Raw genomic sequence first — 24,366 nt, 5'->3', positions numbered from 1 at the left:
TCCCGTGATTGGTTTATGGTCTGAGTGCCTTGTTGCCTTATTGCCTTACTGCCTGAAACATCACTTGACATACGCTAAGCCTATTGAAGACTAGGTAGTCCATTTCTCTAAAGTCTTCAAGTTCCCTCAGAATACATACTGAGTGACTTTCTTTTTACCTCTTAAGTTCCTTTTATCTGTGCCACAAAATCAAGATGGCTGTTGCTCCTCGCAAATGCATTGGCGTTGATTGCGGGAAAGACGCAGGAACCCTACAATGTCCAACCTGTCTCAAGAAGGGCACCGACAGCTTCTTCTGCTCGCAAGACTGTTTTAAGCGGAGCTGGGTAGGTAGGCGCACTTGAATAAACGCACATCTAGTGATCCTATAAGCATTTTCGCTGATTTGTTATATTAGAGCGAACACAAGGCCACCCATAAGACTGGTAATATTCTCACCAATCTCTTTCCTCCAAAGGTAGTTTCTGAACCTGATCCAGCTACCGGCAACTTCAATCCTTTCCCATCTTTCAACTACGCCGGATCTTTGCGCCCCGTATACCCGTTGTCAGCAACCCGCACCGTCCCCAAGTCGATCCCGTACCCGGATTACGCCCGTGATGGCATTCCCCGCTCTGAGCAGAAACTGTTTGGTCAACACAGCATCAAGATTTTGAATAAGGCGGAGCAAGAGGGCGTGCGCAAGGTTTGCCGCCTTGCTCGTGAGGTTCTGGATATTGCTGGAGCCGCGGCGAAGCCTGGTGTGACCACCGACTATATCGATGAGTTGGTCCACAAGGCTTGTCTCGAGCGCGACGTGAGTTAATCCATGGAATGGATTCATTTCAAGATTTATATATTGACCTGCAATATTTCAGTCTTATCCCTCCCCACTCAACTACATGCACTTCCCCAAATCTGTCTGTACTTCTATCAACGAGGCCATTTGTCACGGTATTCCCGACCAACGGCCCCTCGAGGATGGCGATATCATCAACATTGATGTGACATTATACCACAATGGGTTCCACGGTGATATTAACGAGACCTACTATGTGGGTGAGAAAGCTCTTGCAAACCCAGACGCTGTGCGAGTCGTCGAGACTTCGCGTGAATGTCTGGATCAGTCGATTGCGCTCGTTAAGCCTGGCATGCTTTTCCGTGATCCCGGTACCGTGATCGAAAAGCACGCCAAGTCCCGCAAATGTAGTGTCGTAAAGAGCTACTGCGGTCACGGCATCAACCAACTCTTCCACTGTGCCCCCAATATTCCTCACTATGCCAAGAACAAGGCCGTGGGTACCGCTAAGCCCGGTATGTGCTTTACCATTGAGCCTATGATCAACATTGGCACATATCGAGACCGTACATGGCCAGATGACTGGACCAGCACCACTGCGGATGGATCGCTTTCTGCTCAATTTGAGCACACTCTTCTTGTCACTGAGGACGGAGTGGAGGTACTGACAGCTCGTCTGCCAGGATCCCCCGGTGGTCCCGTTCCTATGCCCATCACAGAAGTGGCTGAGACTGAAAAGTAGATATGTACAGGATATTTTATGAGACATTTTATATCTGTTTAGATTTATAATACCCTGAGAAAATTTATGAACTTTCAATGTCTCTGATATTGAATTGAATATCGCTTAACGTCACAATTATACTACGTCAAAGATTATATAGCTACGCCAGTCATACTGCCAGTCTTTCCAAGGTAGTCTTTAAGTATTTTCGGCAGTGGTTGTTTAAGCTGGATCGGAGTTAGTTCTGTCCACTCATAGGCCTGGCTGGCCTCAGCATCGAAATGGGCTCTAAAGCAGACAATACACTGGCCTAGATAAGAACTAGGTCATGTGCAGAATTTGAAGTTATAAAGGACAAAAGGCTTACATAGTGGCGCTGGTGATAACAAGACGTAATAGCCACATAAGAAAGGCGTGTCTGGAAGTCGGAAGCGAGGCATTATTTTCTGCCGGAGTTGATCCCGTTTTGTATTGAGTAAGAACGTGTCTGCTGGAGAAAAATGGCATAATTGGAAGACTCAGGTGTTGATCTGATTTAACAGTATACGGAGAGGCAGACAAGCGTGACTTGACTAAGAAGGATGTGTATATAAGTGATACCTATGTTTCAGGGATCATCTGACTTCTTTTCTTCTATGAGCTTCTCCTAGGTCTCCTTCTTCATCTACCCCTCCGCTCCCTGCGTCCGATACATCGCTTTACGGGAAGCCCTAATTTTGGGACGATGCGCAGAATTCAAACAGACTCAAACAGACTCTGCAAGAATTAGAATCCAACCATGAATTATCACTTATATCTGGAGACAATTTTGTTTCCTTTGTTTTGGCTCTGATTTCCAATAACACTTCCTAATCTATCAGTTGTTCCTGTTGTCTCCACAGAGTAAGCTCGATTTGCTCGTTTGTCCTGCTAATTTCTGTTTTTTGTCGTTTAAATCCCGAAAAAGCTTGTTTTAAATGTTAGCATTCTGAGACTTGGACTTACTTCATGGGAATTCATAGGTTTTGCTTGGGGTACTATATAAATAGGGATCGAAAAATGATTTCTTTTTATTTGAGATGATTTGTTTTAAGTACACTGCTTCCATTTAACTGAACATTGGTCAGTTTCTAGCATCCCGATCCATCCTGGCCATTCCAAATAGCAGGTATATTTATATCGAGACCTTGACGGCTCCAAGCTAAATCCACAATCCTGGCTTTCACTTTCTGCGAAACAGTATTCCCTCTTCTCAAACTTGAATCTATCGACAACCAGTACGCGGCAAGTCCGGAAACAATAGGTGCAGCAAGGGAAGTGCCTTCTTGCTTAACCACACCATACTGGATGTCTTCCTCATTTGAGCTTGTAGTACTGCCTGCGGCACACTCAATACCTTCTTCTTTTGAGTAACGTTCCCCAGGTGCATAAACCGAGACAAGATCTCCAGTCTTCGAAAAGTCTGATACGTGACCATGGACATCGACTGACCCAACCACAATCATATTCTGAAGAGATCCCACCAGAGCAGCTGGGTAGTCTGTCACTTGCTTACTCATTCCTGGTCTCCAATTCCCGGCTGCTGCTACCATAACAACATCCAGGTCGTGGATCTCTTTAAAAAGATCATAGTAATCCGATTGTACCAGTGTTGAAAAAGGCCCCGTAAGCACATAGCTGAAATTAACTACTGCCATAAAGTTGGGGTCCTTTTCTCTCTCCTTTTTGATGTCCTTGATAATAGTTCTTAGGCCAGCTTGCAGCCAAAAGTCAGAACTTATACTTACGACAGGGACCATCTTGAGACTGGCACCTTTAGCCACGCCAAACATTTGACCCACAATCTTGTCTGCAACACACGTGCCATGCCCGATAGGATCATGTGTTGGCTCTGTGATCCAGCTTCCCCATGGAATAGACTCAAGGTCAAAATCAGGGTATAGCCATTCAATAGTTCCCTTTTGTACATCTGGAGGTGATGCTAATGTAAACTCGGCATGTTGAAGATTTATCCCGCTATCGTGGACATATACAGTCACGCCTGAGCCAGCACCACTCAGAAAAGCATAACCCGCGTTGGCATAATATTCCTCTGTTGGCTCTATTTCATCCGGTGATGAAACAAACTTCAGTTCGTCACCTGCTTCTTCTTGAAGAAGGAGCTGATACAAGTCTCGTTTGGTGGCACGCGAAGTTTCAAGATATTCGTACTCGGGAGTAGAATGGATATATCTGGTAATATTATCTGGGATTCTACCAAAATCGACCCTGATAGTCGCATTTGAAGATGTTTCGTTAGAGGAACTTGGAAGTGCCGTGACTGTCAAGGCGTGTATTTGCAGAAATATCGTCGTCAAAAGAGATGAGTGTGATAAAAGCATCTATAAAGCAAAGTGTGAGCAAAATCTCAATACTCCAGTATCAAATATCGCACGAGATCTTCAATATTATCATAAAGCTGGCATCATCATGCCCAGAGCCGGAATCGATGAAGCAACTCATACCTCCAATTGTTGAAGCCCTGAGCCTCTAATAGACGCGATACTTAGGTGTTATCTCGCGCCAGTTTCAACCTTGAGAGCTTCTCGATCAATGCCCAGGTAATAATCATTCATAATGTCCCCTGCTATATAGAAACTTGGAAAAGCAAATGCCGAAGGAAGAACTGGGGGCGGTAAAATATCTATGCAGAGGAGCCTCGTGGCCCCCAACTCAGGACCTCAGGAATATAATGAAACCTGGGATATGACATTGAAATAGAGTGCTAAAGCATTATATTAAGCCGCTGTTCGGTCGCGTAAATAAATAGTTGTTTAGAAAAATCTAACCAGTAAGCGCCCAGCCTGTAACATGTGCTTCTTTGAAACCAAAGCGATCCTTGATTAGGTAGAAAAGGATTTCTTAGGTGAGAAAACAAGCAGTTTTAACTATAGTTAGCTTTGATCTAGAGCGCTAACAGCCATGAAAGGCTTTCTAGATCTCGGCCTATCCCGTCGATCAATCTTGAAAATATAAACTAAAAGTTTTTGATCATCGGGACGATGTGAATGGAGATTCAAATCACTCTGCTCAATTAGCTCTAAACATGATCAAAAAAGTAAAACAATACAAGAATAAATAATAAAAAATTGAGAAATGATGTCAATGCGTGTGGATATCTCATGCCTCCGCGCCAATATGTGCCAATATAGCGGGACTGAGGATGATGTCTTGCTCAATACCTCGGGGCGCTCGATTTAAGATATTATCGAAAGGTATAGTTAATGGCCCGCCGGTAATTTGGCCGTCTTGGTATTGGGCCCTTTGGGTGCATTGTAGGACCTGTTGTGGACGAGATTTTGTGAACGGAGCGAGTGATGTATTGGGCACCTCGGACCAGACTTCGAAAGCCACATGAAGGACGGGGCTGTGCGATATGCTGATAAGAACGATTACCTTGGTGTTTGCATTACTATACCACCAAGCAGCATCATTTAGGAGACTGGCATAAGACTGCGAGAATCCGACTTCAAGAACAAGAGAGGGGTTGATCGTGTTCTTGGGAGCCATGGCCCAGGCTGGCTCTTTACTTGATGAATCTCCATAGATCCTGGTGGAACCAATTGCCTCAAACTCTCCATTCCACGTAGCAACACCCATAGAGCGCAGTTTCGTCTTTATTTCCTCGGCAAATCTCTCAGTAATCGATTCATGATCGCGTCCTGGTGATATCTTGAGTAATATTTCCGATTGCTTATGCACGATATGGGCTTGGACACCTTGAAAGAGGCCAGTGTCATTTTCAATTTTGTTGAGGAGTGGCGATGGAATGTTCATGACGTGAATAAATTGTGAGGACGGCGGCTTATCGGATTCAAATTGGTCTTTTAGAAGACCAATAGCCTTGAAGATGTCGTCGAGGGATGATGGGTGAATTTCACATGCATCTGGGGGTACAACAAGAACGCTCGGAGGATTTGCCCGAAGTTGATCAAATCGAGTCAAGTCAGGACGTATTTCTGCAGTAGATGATTGAGAAGACGCCCCAACATCACCGGCTGCAAAATCCTTCATATTGGTTAGCTTAGGTGGATCTGAGTCCGGTTATCGATTGAATTCCAAGGTATGAAGTTCGTTGATGAAGTTATATTCGTACAGCTGAGCGAGTCAAAAAGCACCAATTACGTCGAAAATGGGTCATTGATTGTGACTTTATAGAAGATCATAGCGAGTGGTTTTTATTAGTTGTTTCCACAGCTTAAGGATTTAGGTCCATGGTTCGCAAGTATCTACATGTTTATCTATTATCTGGTAGCTGTCTTATGATGTTGATCAGGCAGCGACGGAAATCCACCTGCAAAGAAATAGCAGCCGCCTTATAACCAAGAGTAATTTCCCCAAGCACAGTCTGTTTATTCCTTGGAACTATCACCATAATTCCCCCATGTCTACAACGTCCGATGTTTCAAAAACAACCCCGCAATCCATCGATTGCGCCAACTCGGCCGAGCACAAAGATGCTTTTAAAATACCTCATCACAGGACTGACATTAATTTTCATCTACTACCTTTGGCCGTCGAGCGTACCATACGAAATGGATCGAATGATGTTATCAAACCGATCAATAGGCATTTCTCTCACGGCTTCATATGAGTATGGTGCTACCTACCTTGAGTGGAAATGAAATCACACTCACAAAAATATTATAGGACTATACAGCTATATTCGAAAACAGACCTACGAAAGGCCATCACCTCCAGAGAATAGAATTTGCCTTAATTTCTTAAAGACACTTTGTCGTTTTGAGAAGTCTTGATTACAACCAGATCCTAAGTTAATCTCACGAATCGAATGAATAGTTCGGTGATATTTTATTGATTTTTCTTAAAATGGATTGTGCTAAGGAATAGCCTTAGTCGTCTTCGTATAGATTTCATAGTAGAGTTGAATAGCGATCAAACGCGTACACGAGATAGTAAGATTATCATCGTACTTTTTGCCATAGATAACTAATAGCCAATCAGAGCTATTTGTTATTGGTTGATAAGCATTCCAAGGTTGCTATCAGCCAGTCATAACTATATATTCTACTCTGATATGCTTTCACTCCTCCGACAGCACAAGGGATAAGCTTCGAAAATAGCAACAATACAGTAGCTAATTGGTGCATAGGTCTAGCTTTGGAACCCTCCAACACTACACCAATTAACTAGCAGGAGTTGTTGTACATTTACTTGGACTTTATTTAGTACTTATTGTTGCAAAGGGCAGCACGCAAGCAAGGCGGGGAATTTCACCACGTGACCCGTGAAGGGATTTACTCATATTTCCTGCGAGAGAATTGATTCTAGTTCTTACAGTTTTCAGTCTTTTAATCTCTCGCATGGTGGCCACGTCTGGCGATGGTTTCTGAATATATTCCCTCCGAGACATCCCCATTGCTGGCTCCCAGCAATGGAGCTGATATCCACCATGAATCAGAAGAGTCAGGAGAATCCGTTGAGGACCAGATTAAGGCGCCTTTCCCAGATGCAAGAAAGCAACTTAAGTTTATATTGCCCGCGGTTTCAATAGGAGTATGATACCTCTCTTTTAATCCGCCTCATTGGGCCTGATTCATCGCAGTAGCTCATATGTTTTCAGATCTTCCTATCGGCTGCCGACCAAACCATTATCATGGCAAGTTATGGTCAAATTGGGAGTGATCTCAATGCTCTCAACTTGACTAGTTGGATTGCGACTTCATACTTCCTCACTCTTACCTCATTTCAGCCGCTTTATGGGAAGCTGAGTGATATATTTGGGCGAAAGCATTGTCTCCTCTTTGCGTATGCGATATTTGGAATTGGATGTTTGTGTTGTGGACTAGCACGCAATATCAATGAGCTAATTGCCGCTCGTGTATGTTGGAGATCCCAACCCGTCATAAAATATTAATCATGCTAATTCGGTCTATTTAGGTCTTCCAAGGTATTGGAGGTGGTGGTATGACTACAGTCGTCAGTATCTTGATGAGTGATATAGTACCCCTACGCGAGAGAGGACTTTGGCAAGGTATAATTAATATCATCTGGGCTACTGGATCCGCTACCGGTGCACCTCTGGGTGGAATATTAGCTGATTATATCGGCTGGCGCTGGTCCTTCCTCGCACAATTTCCTCTATGTCTTTTGGCTTTTGCTGCGGTTTCATTTATGCTGAAGCTCCCTGAGCATGAAAGTGCTCACTGGAAGACTAAACTACATCGCATTGACTTCCTTGGTGCTATCGTCCTTGTAGCAGCGGTGTTCGGCCTCCTCCTTGGATTGGACCGTGGCAGTAATGTGTCGTGGAAGAACCCACTGACGACCATATCACTGGGCATCTCGGCGTTCATGTTTGTTCTATTCATCCTGGTTGAAGTCTACATTGCGGCTGAGCCTTTCGCCCCTGGCCATATCATCTTCAACCGCACCTTCTTTGCTCTTTACGCATGCAACTTCTTCAGTTTTGGAGGTTGGATGGCAGCAATGTTCTATATCCCGCTATATTTCCAGGCTACCGATGGGGTCTCTGCCACTGTTGCCGGCCTACGTCTCTTGCCAAGTATCCTGGCCGGTGTCTCTGGCTCCCTCTTTGCCGGATTCGTGATGAAACGGACCGGTAGATATTTCTGGCTTACAGTAATAGGCTACTCATTGCTCACATCTGGATGCTTTATTATTTTCCTTTTCTCGGGCGGCATGACGATAAGTTTAGTTCCAATGATTATTGGAATGGTCATGTCTGCCTTCGGAAATGGAATCGGGGTCACCACGACTCTGATCGGTCTAAGTGAGATCTTGGCTCATTATTTCTCCTCCGTCAAGTTTCTAACATTTTTACCAGTATCTAACGCAACATCTGAAGATCAAGCAGTCGTAACTGCTTGTTCTTATCTTTTCCGGTCTCTTGGCTCAGTTATTGGTCTTTCTCTTTCATCGACTGTTGTCCAGCAACTTCTCCGAGAGCGATTAAGATCCGATCTGAAGGGCAACAAAGACATTGATAGCATCGTGAATGGTGTACGACAAAGTCTCGACTTCATCAAGAAACTAGATCCTGATGTTGCCAGGATCGTCCGCAGTTGCTATGGTTGGTCAACAAACAAGGGCTTTGCCGTTACAGCTTCTGTCGTCTTCTTTGCCTTATTCTGCAGCCTTTTTATTCGTGAACAGAAACTCAACCGCTAGAGAATACCCTATCTCTCGACTAAAAGTTCTACATATCATTGGGGGACTATCTAGGTAGAACTAGAGTGAGACATATTACTTAGATTGATTATGCGCAGCTTGGGAGTTTGAAGTTCAGTATTATCGTGGATTTGTACTTGATTAAGTGGCAAGATTTCGCGAAATCTTTAAAATTTAAATTGATGCTTTATATTACTTTATAGAGATATACACCCTGTGCTATAGTTGTCTAGATAGAGAGTTAAGTTTGATAATTTAATTTGATAGTTTCGGAGTAGATCTCACCGCCCGCCATCGCGCTTCGAAATTGTGCCACACGTTCTTCGTCAAGACATCACTGCCTGATATTTGTAAGGATTACCTCCGTATTCAAAAATCTCAGATTTGTTGAAAAAATGATCCTCATCCCTATACTTTAACGGCGTCTGTGTAGCTTGTATCAGGGCAGATATTGCTATGGCTGAATCTCGCTCGGGGCCGGTGTCACTCGCGCGATACCGACCCATTCTTTACCTCTTTACTGGTGTTGCAGCTGCCTATGCCATCTTATACATTCACAGCAACATCATTTCACCAGTGACGGATGGCCCACTCCGCCGCCGAAATGCTGTCCGCCGCTCAAGACGCTCCGACGCAGACGAGCTTGGCATCACTCAGTCTCCCTCCTACCGGGCGATTACCCATCTCGAACAACTGGAACGCCAGAACGGAGTTTATGGGACATTTCGAATTGAAACAGAGGACGGAAGACGTGTGGAAAGTGGGCTTCTGCCTTCACTGCTTGCTACTCGCGACCAGTTAATGGAGGAAGTTGGTGTTCCACCAGCTCATGCAGAGCGCATGCGCGAGATGATGGAGGATACCTTTCTTGAATCTTTCCTCGCGTTAGACTTTCCTTCTTCTCATACCCTCCTTGATGATAGTGCCGAACGGAATTATCTGACTGAGCAGCTGCAGCGACGAGGAATATCGCGCGCGGGCATTGAGCGAGCTTTGATAAGATTCAACGATGATGAAAACTATGGAGACGAACTGCGACAAAGACGCCAGAATGGGGAACGTGTTACTCTGTCAACATCTACCTTTCCCGACGCGACTGTTCCTGCCGCAAACCTTGATGGTGGTGAAACCGTCGTTGATGACCAGAGTGTTTTCTCTTGGCGGGACGGAAATAACGATTCTTCGCCCACGCGCGAGGGCCAGAATCTTCTTAATTTGCTTTATCATATTGCCGAAGACCAGTCGCGGAGGGATGGTTACATTCATCGTGGGGTGACTTGTAATAGTTGCGGTGCCATGCCTATCCAAGGTATTCGGTATCGCTGCGCAAACTGCATTGACTATGATTTGTGTGAAACATGCGAGGCAATGCAGGTTCACATCAAGACACATCTGTTCTACAAGGTCCGCATCCCATCTCCATTCTTGGGAAACCCGCGCCAGTCACTCCCAGTGTGGTATCCAGGGAAACCTGCGCTACTGCCAAGAAGCCTTCCACGGCCTCTTGCAAATCGCTTGATGCGAGAGACAAACTTCGAAAACACTGAGCTCGATGCTCTTTGGGATCAGTTCCGCTGTCTTGCCAACTACGAATGGTCAGACGACCCTAACAAACTACACATGGCCATCGACCGTAAGACCTTTGATCGTTGCTTTGTGCCTAACACATCCATTCGTCCACCTCCACCGAGTCTTATCTACGATCGCATGTTCGCATTTTATGACACGAACGGCGATAATCTTATCGGATTCGAAGAATTTTTAAAAGGTCTGGCCAGTCTTAACAACAAGAGCAATGACGAGCGACTGCGGCGTGTTTTCCGTGGATATGACATTGACAGCGATGGCTTTGTTGAGCGAAAGGACTTTCTCCGAGTTTTCAGGGCATATTATACCCTTAGTCGGGAACTCACGCGAGATATGGTTGCTGGTATGGAAGATGATTTCCTCGAGGGTGGTGTTCGTGACGTGGTTCTTGGAAGCCAGCCTCTGAGTTCTGCATTCCCAGGGAGCATTCCTTCCGGCGAGACTTCACGTATAGGTGAAGGGAAGCGTGTCAATGCTAACGGTGACATGGAAATCGTCGACAATGAAGGGATATTGCGGCGAGACGGTGCAGACCTTGGTGACCGGCATTCGGTTGTAGGCGATGCTGCAATTAGAAACCAATTCGGTCGAACAAGACCGGTATTCCCCTCCACCTTGCAATTACCAACTACTCAGTCCGAGACTCGTTCGTCTCGACACTTCCGCGGGGATGATGCCGATGATGATGACGACGATGATGACGATGCTAGTGGGTCTGATGATTCCGCCTCGTCCGATGCTAGTGGCCTATGGCCAGGAACAGAACATCTCATTGAGGAAGATATCGTTGAGGCACTAGGACAGTATTTTCCGCCTCATGAAATCACTAGACCGATTGATAGGGCTCGGATCGAGACCGTCCTATCCAACAGGTTACGAGATGAAAATCAAAGACGAATTAATGACAGCCGCAGGAATGGAATCGACGAACGTTGGAGGCGTAGAGCTTTTTATACCGATGAAGAAGATGGTGCCACTGCACCAGATGGTTATGAAAAAGATCCAGCATTTGATGATAGGAGCGACGATGAAGAGTTCCTTGACGATTTACCGCCAGTTGAATCGCTTTTCCGATCACGCTCTTCTTCTAAGGTCCGTTTCCAGGATGATGTTATTGATGACTATGACGTTCGATCCAATCCTTCGACTTCTTCGCGAAGTGTTGGTGAGCGTTGGGGCGGGTTTGAGATTCCAGAGGTCGAGAAAGATGTAGGCAAGGAAATTCTCTACCAAGTTACACAACAGGGCTTCAACGAGCTGCTTGATGTTCTTTTCAAACAAAAGGAGGACTTGCTCATGGAAGCTTACCGGACACGCTCAGAACGTAAGACTTGGGCCCGTGAAATTGAGATTGTGCAAGCATCTGGTCCTCAGACGACTGCAAAAGAGCGGGATGAGAATGAGCTCCGTGCTCGCACAACTGAGAGATCGCTCGATGAACTGCTGAGACATACGGGCTATGGATTGCATAGCGCACCCGTGAGCACAGGTCCAGTATTGGCACCTCCATCTCCATTGTTCATGAATCAAGACGATGAGAATGATGATGTCCTCCCAGCGCATCTTGTCAACCCTGAGAATGACGAGAGTTTCGGACAATCTCATAGTCAGATTTTCGAAGACAACTCCGACATAGCTTCTACCACTGGCTCATCTAACAGTGATGATCAATCACAAATTTACGAGGTCGCTTCCTCTCATCAATCTGACGATGATGATGATGACGACGACGATGATGACGATAGCGACGATGACGAGAAACCTCCACACTACGATCCAACTCTTCCCCAATTCCGTCCCGATACAGTAACACCACGCCCTCGCCTTTCGTTCCGTGATGATCCTGTGATTATGGTGGCTTCACCAGTCTCGGACGATAGCCAATCCGGCCTCCCAGACCACCTCCGTCTTCAGCCAGATCACGCCATCCCCCTATCCCTTTCATCGCCACAGGCTGAAGCAACAGCCCCTAAGCCTCCTTCTCCTGTGCAAACACTTCCATCACCTCGAACTAAGTCGGCTCCATTGCCAGAGGCATCTACACTTCCTCGTCGACCATCAGACCGGACTCTTTCCCGATGGGCTTTTCTGAACCAGGTCGAGCTCGAGGCCAAGGAACGTGGTGGCAGTGGAGCGAAACTTAACTTTGAAGAGTTCTCGCGCCGTATGGCAGCCGATAAAGAACGCCGGCTGCAGTTTGTTGCAAGCTGGATTGAAATGGCCAGCTTCTAGCGATTTTTCGTGCATTATTATAAAATTTATCTCTAAAAATTGAGCAAGGGAATCGTGTCAACAATAATATTATTCTCAGGATTTGGCAATGAGACTTCATTGCATTGCATGTACTATACCGTATTATTATGATTATTATTGGCAGTCTACAAATATATCACTATCTAGTATGTCCCACGTTCTAAATGCCCAGAGAGACAACCAACAGGATGTTTAAGCACCAACTGCCAACAAAGAGTCAATCGTATCCTTGACGGTTTGGCTCAGTGGCCGATACTTCAGGCCCAATACCTCCACTGACTTCTTGTTGTCAATGTCAAAGACGGACTCAGGGTTAGGGAAATCTCCTTCCACGTCCTGGGGAGGAAGTTTGGAACCGAGCTCTGGATGCGTCTCGCGGGCAAGCTCGACAATTTGCTTGTTGTTGTAGTGACCAGCGGTAATGAAGAAGCGCTGGCCTCCAGCCTCGGGCACCTCGATAGCTCGGACATGTGCAAGCGCAATATCACGAACATCCACCCATATGATGACTTCGGTAGGAGCGATTTGTTCCTTCATCTTGCCCTGGATGAGATCACGGAAACGCTGGTTGGAGGTATTGACGGCATCTAGAGAGTTCAAATAGTGAACAATAGGGCCAAATACCATTGGAGGGTTCACAGTTGCAAGGTCGAAGCTGGGCTTCTCCTTTTCCACAAAATCCCAAGCAGCCTTCTCAGCAAAAGTCTTAAGTCAAGAGTTAAGTCAGCTTGGGTTATCAATTACTTATTACTCGTCCATTAGAACTCACCTTGCTAGCCAAGTAAGTTTGAGAGGGGTGCAAAGCCTCCTCCCAAGTAACAGGGTTCCAGACTGTTTCATTATAAAGCTTCGGGTGCTGCTTGGAGTTCAAAATGGCGGCGAAGGACGAAGTAACGACAACTCGCTTGACACTGGGTGCGTGGGCCTTGACGGCTTTCAAGATGCTGGTAGTTCCCTTTATAGCGGGATCGAGGAAGTCCCTGACAGGGTCCTGAACATTATTATGGAATGGGGATGCAGTGTGCAAAACATAGTCGAATGGCGGGTCCGATTTGACGGCCTTTTAGAAATCATTAGTTTTGAGCTCAGCCGTAACTTCAGTCGATATCCGATACCTCATCAAATGCTCCATCTTGAGCTATATCCTTCACAATCACATAGGAAAGCTTCTCTTTGGGAGTAGACGGGTGGGCACCGAGAATTCGCTGTCCCTTTTCATCCGAACGAACAGTAACCACAGTATCGAAGCTAGTAGAGATAAGTTTAGCGTTTGCAAAGATAATGTGGAAGTGACATATTATACCCATGTTCAAGTAGGATATCAATAATATGGGCCGCGATGAAGCCGCTGCCGCCTATTGGACGTAATTAGTTTCGTTGACCCAGGTAATACTGCAATATCATGCATTTGCATACCGGTCAGAAGAACTTTCACCATTTTGATGATTTTGACGAGAGTTATAATTGAATTATCAAATGTGTTTCAGAGCACGAAGCGATATCTTGTGGCCTTTATAGGCCTTTCAATCCCGTCATAGGCACTGCGTCATTAGTACTGTGTCAGTATCCACTGCCAAACACGCCACCGCGGTCCACTGAACATGATCCGGATGTGAACAAACAATTAGACAAGTAGCGGACTACTAAGGATAGTAAAGTTTACTCCACCTTCTTGGTCAGCTTCATCATGATCGGAGTAAACATCGGACTTAAGAGACCCACTTGGTCATCACAAACATGAAAAGGGGAATTGATAAAAGGGACATCATGCTGAAGATGATATATCAACACATTGCATGATTTAAAAGCTAATCATATTTAGCATAGCACCGCGCATTACTATCAGCGTTGCCTACTATTAACAGGTATATACCATGATCGAATCAATGTCCTATTGTTCACAGACGTCTGAAGGATAGAGTCTTTACTTTCCACAAGTCCAGCCTGGAGGGAGGTTACTCGACCTAAGCAGTTCCATTGTATCTAGCTATTGGGATATGACTCGCTTACTACAGTGAACCATGGCGGCCACATACTCCATATGTCAGTCCAATGTATTTGACAATAGATATTTTCCTACAGGAACGGTCTGATGATCAAGAGGACTGTGAGAGTCGAGGGCGACGAAACCAACCAACTCTATTTACAGGCGTCACTAACTGATGCGAGTTGACTCCATTTACAAATTATCGGCTCCATGGCAGTGCCCCCTCACCCCCAGCGGAGAGGCATTTAGAATAAATTCTATAAAACTTGTAAAACTAAGCTAGAAATCATCGAATCCTTTGGCCGCGTCAATAATATCGTTCGATTCCTATCCCAATACATGATTTCATTGACCAGGCTCAAATACATAGATGAACTAAATACACTCACACAGGTCTTAGGCATTCCCATGACCTCAAACTAGGCCGTTCCGATCTCTTGGATCATCATGACATTCCAAGTGCGAACAACCTTTTGACCCTGCACTGTGATTTTAGTCACGGTCTTACCCTTGCCCAATTTACTTTGATGCTGGCTTAGCATATACCCGAGACCGCGACCATTGGGAGAGCCCAGAAGTGCGTTGAAATTGTCAGTGCCAGGTAGGAACTCCTGTGCATCCTCAATCTTCGACCAATCCTCCTCATTCGCAGCAAGACCGCAGGCCTTCCGAATGACCGCCTTGGTAGCCGCATTATCGATTTCGCTCCGAATCATATACTTGAGACCATCAACGGACGTTCCTGCGAGCTTTTGCCACTCAAGGAAAACCACATCAGAAAATTTTGCCAGCGGTACGACATCGTCGCAGTCGTTTCCATCTTCAAATCTTTTTTCCCGGGGACTTTTATTATCGTTTGCGATGATAACGCCAGCCTTGACATTGTAGGTATTTTTATAGAAGCCGTTACTTGCCTGTAGATCAAATAATAAATCATTAGCTATTTTCAAATTTGGCTCAACTTGTACAAAGCTGGCACGGGATAAAATACCAAATATTCTGTTCCATCGACTGTGACATCTTGGTCTTGGATGAGTGTTATAATCGTGTTATCAGCTCGATCCAGGCCGATGGACGTGAAAACTGCGCTCAGAGATTTGAAGGTCTCGGGGTCATCAACTTGATCAGTCCAACCGTTTGTCTCCAAACTGTTGACATTGGTCCACTTGGATTGTGTCGGGGTACCAGTAAAGTCAGCCGCTATCTTCTTTCCAGCGTTCAGGGCCTTATCCCAGTCGGAATCCTCTCTTTTAGCAAGATGAAGGGGCTGGTCTCTCGGTACATGGGGTATAGCATAGCAGAAAGAAAAGAAGATAGATGAGACCAGAATCGCTAAACTGCCGATTCCCTCCTTAGACATGTTGTGGGCTTTGAGATTCATTTTCACAGCCTTAGAACTCGTAGGTCGGCAAGGATATTCTAGTGAAATAAGAAACTCGAATTGCTACATGGACTTTATATAACATTACTAGAAGGTCTCAGAACATACCTTCTTAAGTAGGTACATGATCGTCGCTTCGGTAATGGCGAGTATCTACTAAATACCCCGTTTTCTGGGCTAATGGTAGAGTAGAGTTTTACTAGTGATAAAAGGGGTTGTTTCATCGTAATATCATCTCCCGACTTTCCGTACCTTTTTCATCCTGCAGTATAGTGTTAGACCTCAGGAGTCATCGTAGTTGGTTCGATGCTTGAGCCAATTCTCAAAGTCTTTTGCTCAAGTTCTTTAACCCATGGACAGATACATATCACGATAATTCGAGTTATTTGCAACTTTTATCTTTATGCTTCAATGCGTATGAAGAATGAAAATGTACCTATAAAGGCCAAACTGTACTATTTGAAGGTTCCGAGGCTACCACATAGGTCGCTGATACCTACCAAGTATGTGGGTAATGTCAGATCACAGCCTTGCCATGTAAAGCCCGATTTCCTTGAAGCTCATGCTTAAATATGTAAGTCTACATGCAAGACCGAGACTTTAAGCTCTAGACCTGGTCAAGTATGGTGTGGTCTTATAGTTACATCAACCGTCGACATTTGTGGCAGTATAAGCGCTGTCCATTTCTTGAGTCATTTATACCTAAATAGTCTACAACATAAAAGGATTTCTGTAGCTTTAACCATCAAAACACTAACTTGTTGAGCATGTCAAATGAAGATAAGAATCGATAGGAAATTCAGCCCCAGAAAATCTTGGATTCTGTGGGTCCAGTAGCGCATGTTGGAAATGAGCTTATATCATAAGCTGCACGAACCTATAGATAGTAAACATGTACCCCACCGGGGACAGATAATCAAATTTATTTGACTACTCATACTTCGTAGATGGTGCATCGTAAGATTGTAAGCTCAGCTGTACTTTTGAGAGCTCACAAAATTGGGTTTCACATGGGGTACCACTTTGAATGACAGACTTGTTTGGACTTTCTTTGAATCTACAGAGTACTCCACACTGGATAGTGTCAGCAACTCCTGTCAGCAGCCCCTGTCAGATTACCTAGATACGCCAGCCTTTTGAATGATGGTACAGTAAGAGATGCTCCGCTATTCTTTAACAACTTCATAAATCGAGGGGCTTCCAAGACACTAATATTACCATTTAAGTGTAGGCACCAGGGAAGCGAATATCTAGTGAATTCAAGGTTACCTTTCAGATGGAGAAGACCTTGGGGCTGTATTGAGAGTCTGTTTCAAGATATCCCATTCAAATTGGATAGATAGCCTTGGGGCTCTTTAATATTACGTGGACGTGAGCCATAAAAATAGGATTTAGGTACTAATATTGAGTTACATACAAAATTATACCAGGCACTATATGAATGGATGACTTTCTAAGATACTATTGGAATATGGAACAAAGCAGTCATGTGATCAAATTGTTACTTTATAATAGATAGCAAACTAAGAATGAAAACCAGACTTTACAACCACTTCAAGAGGACACAAAGATATCATAGGGGCGTAAAGCGTTACCTGTGATAGGTGTCAGAAGTAGGCGTTAGCCTCATCACCTTTATCGAATAGCTATTCCACACTTGATACAGGTGTACCGACAGATACTATCAAACTCATGAAAATAGGCTTGCCGCATATTGAAGCAGATTAACCTTCGCCGATACTGAGACGGCTTTAATCGCTGCGGTGAAGTACGGAATGTCCTGTCCGTTATAGTCACAACTATAACCCTGAATACCAACAGTGATTATACCAAACCCGTCCGCACTCAGAACAGCCTGTTCAACAAGCATCGTCTCATCGACTTGTCCAAGGACTTCAGTGCTGCTGGTATTCTGCGCAAGTACCAGGTTAGGGAGATCGAAAAATCCCGCGGATGAATTTCCAATAGTGAGATTGAAAATGATGTGGCCCTACAGACATTGATCTAAATAAGTACAACCGAGATTTCAATATTACCATTGACTGGGAAAATACCATTTCGACCACAAAAAGTGTTGGGTTGTGGAGAGTGATTGTAGCGTTAAAGTTGTAGCCATTTACTGGAGGATTCAGGAGACTGAGACTTGTAATGTTGATTGCCCCTGGAGTGTTCGCCAAATCTGGGTGGAGAGTCAGCAATGAATTATCCAGACTATGTTTATAGATGTCAGTCTTTACCAGTGAAATTGTATCCTATCTACTATTAGCTAACATTTTCCACGTGTTTCATATAGAAAGCAGGACTGACCTTTCATTTTCATCATGTTGTGAATATTCAAATGAGCCGTGGGAAGAGAACCAATTTTCAAATCAGGTTTCCCTTTTAATAACACCGAAACGTTGTTGTCCGTAGCAGCCGAAGTAAGGACCTGTGAAAAACAGTCCACACATGTTAAATGCAGATCGTGGTCAATACTGATGCTTCCACCATCTTTGAGGTCGATTTCAGGGACTTGCAGAACTGCAAATTCCTGGTTATCGGCCGTATTCAAACTAGCATTGAAAGTTGAGAGTTGCCCACTGCCACTAAACCCGTTCATGCTGATCTTTTGAGACTGGCTAACATGGAAGGCAGTAGGTTGTGGGTTGCTAATTGTAAGACCATCTAAATCAAATTGATATTTGTTGATATAATCGTTTGCAATGTGAGGTACCCCAACGTAGACGCTACCTAGGTATCAGTGTATGTGATCTTGGGATAGAGAAAGAGACCTACACTGGAAGAATGACTATCAGAACTATGCAAATAAATGCCAATAAGTAAGCCCACCACCATCTTCGCAGATGTGTTTTTAGTTTCTGCCCAAACGTAGGTTTGTCTTCAGGTGTTACTTTTGCAAGATCTGTAGTGGACGCTCCCGAGGCTGGTGTATCGCTAGGGATTGACATTATGATATTGGGAAAAAAGGGACAGAGCTCCTGAAATTAATATTGATTTCTCGCTTGTAACAAGAACAGCATAGATTGTTGGGATGGCGCAATGGGAGAATGAGGATGGAATTTCACAGACACGAGGCATTGGCTTGAGACGAGATATTATCTTCATATGTATGACGTCATTCACATTCGACCTCCGAATTTCCATCTCTGCACCCTGCCGAGGCCAATCGGCGTGGCGTAGGTACTAGTAAGCGGCGGTTTTGGTCATATTAGCGATGGTGGTCTGAATAGAAATAAGACAAGAAATCTAGGGGAAAGGGATAATTCACAGTTCTGTGAGCTATCGAAATTAACCTACCTAGGGTATTTGTCCCTTTATACTAAAAGACTGTTGAAAGAGACAAATCAAATTCTATAATGAAGAGGAGACTCGGTCTTGAGCGACCTCCAGGGCTACATGTTGGCAGACTTTTTAAGGTTGATACAATATTGAAATCTAAAACAATTATCACATATAATTATGTGGAATCTATAATCTATAGCAAATATAAGATACCCTGAAAGTATTAACCAATTAGCGACTCACATTGAAATTTCAATGTGCAATATTTTCCCCTGCCAAATCACAGGCCAAGATCTACTTGGACTTCCAGAAGAACCAGCCAAAGGAGATGAAGAACTTGAAGCCTGCTGCCATCCAGAGCGCAGATTCCATACCACCACTGCTACGACTCAACCAACCACCAGCGATAGCACCAACCAGCAATGCGACCACACCTCCTATGCGACGGTTTCGCTTCGCGTTAGCCGTGGGCGCAGCCAAGAGTTTGTCATCTGTGGCAATATCGAAGTATACACTGGTCAGCACGATCGTAGGGATCTCGTTATATCCAAGGAGTCGACTGCTAGTCATGCTGCCAGCTGATTGGAATGCCAAGAGCGCAATAGGGATGAGCTCCAAGAAAAGAGGACCATGGTCAAGGGAGGCATCGCTTGAAGTGTGCGGAATCAGATCGGCCTGGATCAGAGCAACGGCAATGATAATCAAGCAGACCTGGGCAAAGAAAGAGAGGAACAGAGTACCGCGACGGAGGGGTCCGATGGATCGCATGGTGAAGTTGAAAAAGAACGCGCCAGTGACGAAGGACGCAATTGAGCAAAGGGATTTCAGCCAGCCCCAGGGCTTGGTAGTAGGTTGATTTGAGGCGCCAAGACCAAGGAAAACAGTATTACCTAATGCGTAATATAAGTTAGTTATCGTCGTACTTGGCGTGAGGGGAAGGGGGGTTGGCGAGAAGAGAGGAGGCGAGAGTTGTTGCCATACCAGTTTGCATGCCCAAGAAGCAGGACCAGGCATTGTATGCACTACTGTCGCATAATCCTGTCAAGAAACAGAGCAAGATACAGACCAGGTCGGCATAGGCGGGATCTACTGTCTGCTTCCATCGTCGCGTGAGGCCCGATTCTCTAGATTTCTCCTGTGAAGGGCTAGCCTCGAGATCGAGAGACGGCTGTACAGGCTTCTCCATTTTGTTTATGGCCCAAATTGGCACTAAGTGATGCAGCTCACAGTTGGTAGTTGAGAAAGTGAAAATTTTCAAGATGTCGCAAGGAGGCAAATGGCGTAAAAAAGAAAACCAAATTGCCCAAGTGAACCTCGGTACTTTCCCGCGGAACCGGAGCCGACCAACCGCTCTCTGTAAGCGGCTCGTAGGGCTGAGATTTTCCTGATATATTTAGGAATAAGGAGTCCTTTGAAGAGGGTGGAAATTTGAAGAGAAAAAATCAGGGTCTAGGGCAAAAATCCCTCGACACTTTAGTTATACTACGTAACTCGGGTATACGCGGGAGAATACATACTTTCCAAGACGAATAGAGTCAGCAAGTATAATACTCTGTGATAATATTAATTACGTTACATCTGAGTACTACCTGCGCTATGGAATTGAGTTAGTGCAGTGGTAAATCAGCTTGAGTTCTTGGGCCTGTCGTGCCACCTAGAAATCCAGGAATGTTCACCGAGTACTTCGTATAGATATAACGCAATATCACCAATAATTGGAGGGCACATTGAACTAGATTCAGAGGTTTGAACTCTTTAGGATTGCGTTCGTTTCGAAATTGTAAATATTAGTAGAATCCGAACTTTATAAGTTAGAAAAACTTATTCACTCTAATTGTATGAGCTTTTAAATAACAGCAGCCAAGGAACATGGAAAAGTTACTCAAGTAGGTATGGGCGAATTAAAGACGGTATAGCAACAGAATAAACTTGAGCAGATTGATCAGCATAATGCCACGCTGGCTGAAATGTAAAAAAAGGCCTTGGAATACAAACTTGGAAAACTCCAAAAAACAGGGGATATCGAGATCAGAGTCAACTATCTACTCATCAGCCATTATTCCAAGATTCACAAAGTCAACCTCGACCGGCTCTTTGTGTCCCACTAATCGATATATCCCATTGAGATCGCGATGGCGCCAGCTTCGGACAGCAGCGTAATAAATTCCATAAAGAAGACATCCAGTGGCGAACAATATAGCGACCCAATAATACGGGGCTATTTTCTCATGCAGAGGATATCGTCTAAGCAGCTCCGTTGTGCCGATAGTCTGACCATTTGAATTAATGGCGCTGACTTTGAAGAACTTTGAGCTGACAGCAGTAATAGCGATTTCAGTCTCAAAGCCACTTCGTGCGACCTCCTCAATCAACGAACACTGCATATCTCGCATGTCTTGGCCGTCACAAGCTTCGAGTCGCCATTGATCGACTTCCGTCGCGCCGTTCCAGCTCACATATACAGTATTTCCTGAGATGACTGCGTCGGGTAATGTATCCGGAGTGCCGACCCAATATCCCTTGTATACGCGATAGGAGACAACCCGACCAAAAGAGAAGTAGGCCGAGGCACCAAAGTGTACATCACAAAGCAAATCTCCATCAGCCGAGAATTCTGTGAAGGCGCCACTGTGTCCCCAGCCCACTATGACGTTCCCTGTATCCAGGATTTGCAAGTTGCCCTGCGAAAAAGACAGGAGCTCCTGCGGGTGGACATAGCTTGCCACTAATCTCGCTTGTCGTGCATCAATGTCCAGATCGATCCAAAGACCACGACTTTTCGATGCATCCGCATTTTTTTGGGGGGAGTTGGCGGCATTGTCGAACAAAGTCAATGAGCTACTTCCTTGCCAGCGAGCATCATGCTGCCATGCAAAGTCGGTGGCAGACCCATTTGACAGATCAGAAAATTCATTGCCCTTTCCCCCCAAAGTCCAAAGTACATCACCTGTGAAACTGTCCACGCAGGTGACAGTGTGAGTATGTCGACCGGAAATTAGAATACGGCCTTGGTCATCTTTGTCTGCGCTATTCAAATGGAAGAAGTCATAACTTAAGCTCCGTTCGGAGCCCCCATTCTCTATTGGCTGAAAGCTAGACTCGGGCGGGTAGAAGTTGGAAGCTCTCCATTCAAACAGGAGCTCTCCGGTGGCAATGTCAATTTCCTGTACGATGGAATCATACATCCAGCCAATTTCGGGCCCGCCAATGGATGTCAGGTTGTATAGAATAGGTTCATATACTGAGACAAGAGCGGTATCGTTACAAGTGACTGTAAACTCGTGTAGGTCGCCATCAATAGTCCCGACAGGGGAAATAACAAATCGTTGTTTGTAGTTTGAATCAAGCTGCGGGAAGCAGGAAAATTCCTGATATCAGTCTTTTATGCCATATGACGAAAAGCTAGATACGAGCAAACGATCTGGAAACGGCCAAGGGACTAGTCCTACCATATACCATGAACCCAATCCATGTCCTTCTTCCTCATCTCCTTCCCAATAAGTCAAATAATCCTGGCCCTTATATCGCTGCAATTTGAAATCTTGTGTTGTAGCTGCGTTGTGTTTCATCCACACCAAGTCACCCTGCGCATCAAGGATCATTGGACCGGGATGTGCAACAGAATCGCCTCTAGGAGCGAAAAAGGTAAATCGAGGGTCGCATTGTGCATCCGCTGGAGATATCTCCACGAATCGAGACTCCTTATCGAAGGACACAAAGTCCTGAGAAGGTCCAAAGCCATATAACCCTAGATCATACCAGCTCAGTCCTGCACGGAATCGAAATCGGATAAGTTGCGGCGCTAGAATGAGGTATAAAAAGATCAATCCTCCGATGACTGTCGGAACTAGGGCAATGAGGTAGCGGGGACGTGAACGGCCATGGTTAAGCCAGAAGCTTAGATGGAGAGCGGAATCCCGCATCAACATTGGCGAAGAATTGAGAAAAGGTGAGCATCAAGTAGTTAATTTTATATCAGGTTATAAATTCCGAGATAGCCGGGACGGAGTTGGCGGATCCCCATATAAATGATATGATACCTTTATGAAGTTTAATAGACGTCCGGATAGGTTTCTCATTTATATTAAACCCCTAAGCCCTCGACGCGTCAGTGCTACGAATCCTCCACCCGTGATGACTGCTTCCCGATATCCGGATTGTTAAAAGCATCAGAAATGCCGCCAAATGGATAACATTTCTTGAGCGTTTCCTCCTCTTGGCAGCGGTCAGTGGATATTGATGGTAGATATTGGGCCAATAAAAGTGTGTATTCCCTGAATTTTCTTGGATCGAGGAACTAGCAATACGCCCGCTCCACTCGTAGTTGCGTACACTTCTTCGTAATGGGCAGAATAAGCTCGGAGGCTTGGAATTATTCTTTTCATTTGATAAGCTTTCAGTGCTTTATTGGAAATATCAATAATATTATGACTCCAGAGCCGTAGACCCTGGAAATTGTTCACTTTAAATGAATTATACAAATTCAACATCGTTTAAAGATGTGATCTGAATATCTGCTGGCTCGGTGGATTCGACTCCTTTTTTCTTTCCATTATCTTTTTTCTGTTTGTGCATGTGCATGGATACAGACTCGGAGGAACCCCTATTTTCACTATTCTTCCCTATAGTTATTCCGTACTCCAAGAGAAATTGCCTTCCAATGTTTGTAATCAAGAAGGATTCAGAAGGTGGAGACGAGGAAAAGATGCTTAAATAATTATAACTTCGTGGCGCAGAAATTAAACGTAAGCACCAGCTTAATTCCTACGTCGTTGTCTGAGGACTGGTCAAAAGGACGGAGGACTTTGACGTGAACCGCATTATCTGGCAATACGGAATTATGCTCGGAATTATACCTTACGTAATCAAATCAGAATTCAACTGGCGACGGCGCCTCCCGTTTTGACTGCACAGAGTTAGTTAAGCTTAAACCGTCACTTGGCTCAATATTTAGTTGGCACTTAGTCTATTTAGTCACAGTGGGAGTCACACTGAATTCAAAAAGACGGTCACCATAACTACATTGGAGGGCTATAGTGCAACAGAGCTAGGGAAGTCATATATACTTGGAGGTCTAATAGGCTAAGTGAGTAGCATTCAGGTTGTTTCTCCGTGTATGCAAATTCCTGGCAATTTTCTGGTCTTGCTATGGCTACCTGGACTTTTAAAAATACAAGTTCATACAAGTTCATACGTTTCTTTCT

General features: G+C 44.8%; 10 protein-coding genes across 10 annotated transcripts; 3 read left to right on the top strand and 7 right to left on the bottom strand.

Annotated features, from left to right (window-relative positions):
- Positions 1-194: 194 nt before the first annotated feature.
- On the top strand, positions 195-1,520 carry N7495_006714 (methionine aminopeptidase MAP1; the record flags this gene model as incomplete). The annotated part of the gene is made up of 3 exons (XM_057209365.1): positions 195-326; positions 398-796; positions 858-1,520. The coding sequence occupies 3 exons, from the start codon at positions 195-197 to the stop codon at positions 1,518-1,520; spliced, it is 1,194 nt and encodes a 397-aa protein (XP_057063139.1).
- A 1,091-nt stretch (positions 1,521-2,611) lies between these two features.
- N7495_006713 (uncharacterized protein) lies at positions 2,612-3,862 on the bottom strand (the record flags this gene model as incomplete). Its single annotated transcript, XM_057209364.1, has 1 exon — positions 2,612-3,862. One exon carries the CDS (start codon positions 3,860-3,862, stop codon positions 2,612-2,614), a length of 1,251 nt encoding a protein of 416 aa, XP_057063138.1.
- A 778-nt stretch (positions 3,863-4,640) lies between these two features.
- Positions 4,641-5,534, bottom strand: N7495_006712 (uncharacterized protein; the record flags this gene model as incomplete). Its single annotated transcript, XM_057209363.1, has 1 exon — positions 4,641-5,534. The coding sequence occupies one exon, from the start codon at positions 5,532-5,534 to the stop codon at positions 4,641-4,643; it is 894 nt and encodes a 297-aa protein (XP_057063137.1).
- Positions 5,535-6,863: 1,329 nt separating this feature from the next.
- Positions 6,864-8,672, top strand: N7495_006711 (putative MFS multidrug transporter; the record flags this gene model as incomplete). Its single annotated transcript, XM_057209362.1, has 3 exons — positions 6,864-7,037; positions 7,105-7,362; positions 7,422-8,672. 3 exons carry the CDS (start codon positions 6,864-6,866, stop codon positions 8,670-8,672), a joined length of 1,683 nt encoding a protein of 560 aa, XP_057063136.1.
- A 456-nt stretch (positions 8,673-9,128) lies between these two features.
- On the top strand, positions 9,129-12,491 carry N7495_006710 (EF hand domain protein; the record flags this gene model as incomplete). Its single annotated transcript, XM_057209361.1, has 1 exon — positions 9,129-12,491. The coding sequence occupies one exon, from the start codon at positions 9,129-9,131 to the stop codon at positions 12,489-12,491; it is 3,363 nt and encodes a 1,120-aa protein (XP_057063135.1).
- A 213-nt stretch (positions 12,492-12,704) lies between these two features.
- N7495_006709 (SDR family oxidoreductase) lies at positions 12,705-13,950 on the bottom strand (the record flags this gene model as incomplete). Its single annotated transcript, XM_057209360.1, has 5 exons — positions 12,705-13,217; positions 13,282-13,572; positions 13,628-13,760; positions 13,816-13,867; positions 13,929-13,950. The coding sequence occupies 5 exons, from the start codon at positions 13,948-13,950 to the stop codon at positions 12,705-12,707; spliced, it is 1,011 nt and encodes a 336-aa protein (XP_057063134.1).
- A 968-nt stretch (positions 13,951-14,918) lies between these two features.
- On the bottom strand, positions 14,919-15,859 carry N7495_006708 (uncharacterized protein; the record flags this gene model as incomplete). Its single annotated transcript, XM_057209359.1, has 2 exons — positions 14,919-15,413; positions 15,491-15,859. The coding sequence occupies 2 exons, from the start codon at positions 15,857-15,859 to the stop codon at positions 14,919-14,921; spliced, it is 864 nt and encodes a 287-aa protein (XP_057063133.1).
- A 1,711-nt stretch (positions 15,860-17,570) lies between these two features.
- N7495_006707 (DUF3712 domain-containing protein) lies at positions 17,571-18,828 on the bottom strand (the record flags this gene model as incomplete). Its single annotated transcript, XM_057209358.1, has 5 exons — positions 17,571-17,870; positions 17,935-18,059; positions 18,118-18,132; positions 18,188-18,606; positions 18,656-18,828. The coding sequence occupies 5 exons, from the start codon at positions 18,826-18,828 to the stop codon at positions 17,571-17,573; spliced, it is 1,032 nt and encodes a 343-aa protein (XP_057063132.1).
- Positions 18,829-19,456: 628 nt separating this feature from the next.
- Positions 19,457-20,348, bottom strand: N7495_006706 (YoaK family protein; the record flags this gene model as incomplete). The annotated part of the gene is made up of 2 exons (XM_057209357.1): positions 19,457-20,052; positions 20,144-20,348. 2 exons carry the CDS (start codon positions 20,346-20,348, stop codon positions 19,457-19,459), a joined length of 801 nt encoding a protein of 266 aa, XP_057063131.1.
- An 856-nt stretch (positions 20,349-21,204) lies between these two features.
- N7495_006705 (arylsulfotransferase family protein) lies at positions 21,205-23,091 on the bottom strand (the record flags this gene model as incomplete). Its single annotated transcript, XM_057209356.1, has 2 exons — positions 21,205-22,530; positions 22,612-23,091. The coding sequence occupies 2 exons, from the start codon at positions 23,089-23,091 to the stop codon at positions 21,205-21,207; spliced, it is 1,806 nt and encodes a 601-aa protein (XP_057063130.1).
- Positions 23,092-24,366: the final 1,275 nt, after the last annotated feature.

The sequence above is a fragment of the Penicillium taxi genome, assembly GCF_028828555.1.
Source record: "Penicillium taxi strain IBT 34144 chromosome Unknown utg000004l_segment0_segment0, whole genome shotgun sequence".
Lineage (NCBI taxonomy): Eukaryota > Fungi > Ascomycota > Eurotiomycetes > Eurotiales > Aspergillaceae > Penicillium > Penicillium taxi.
Note: the sequence above shows the minus strand (reverse complement) of the source record. Positions and strands in the feature narration are given on the sequence as shown.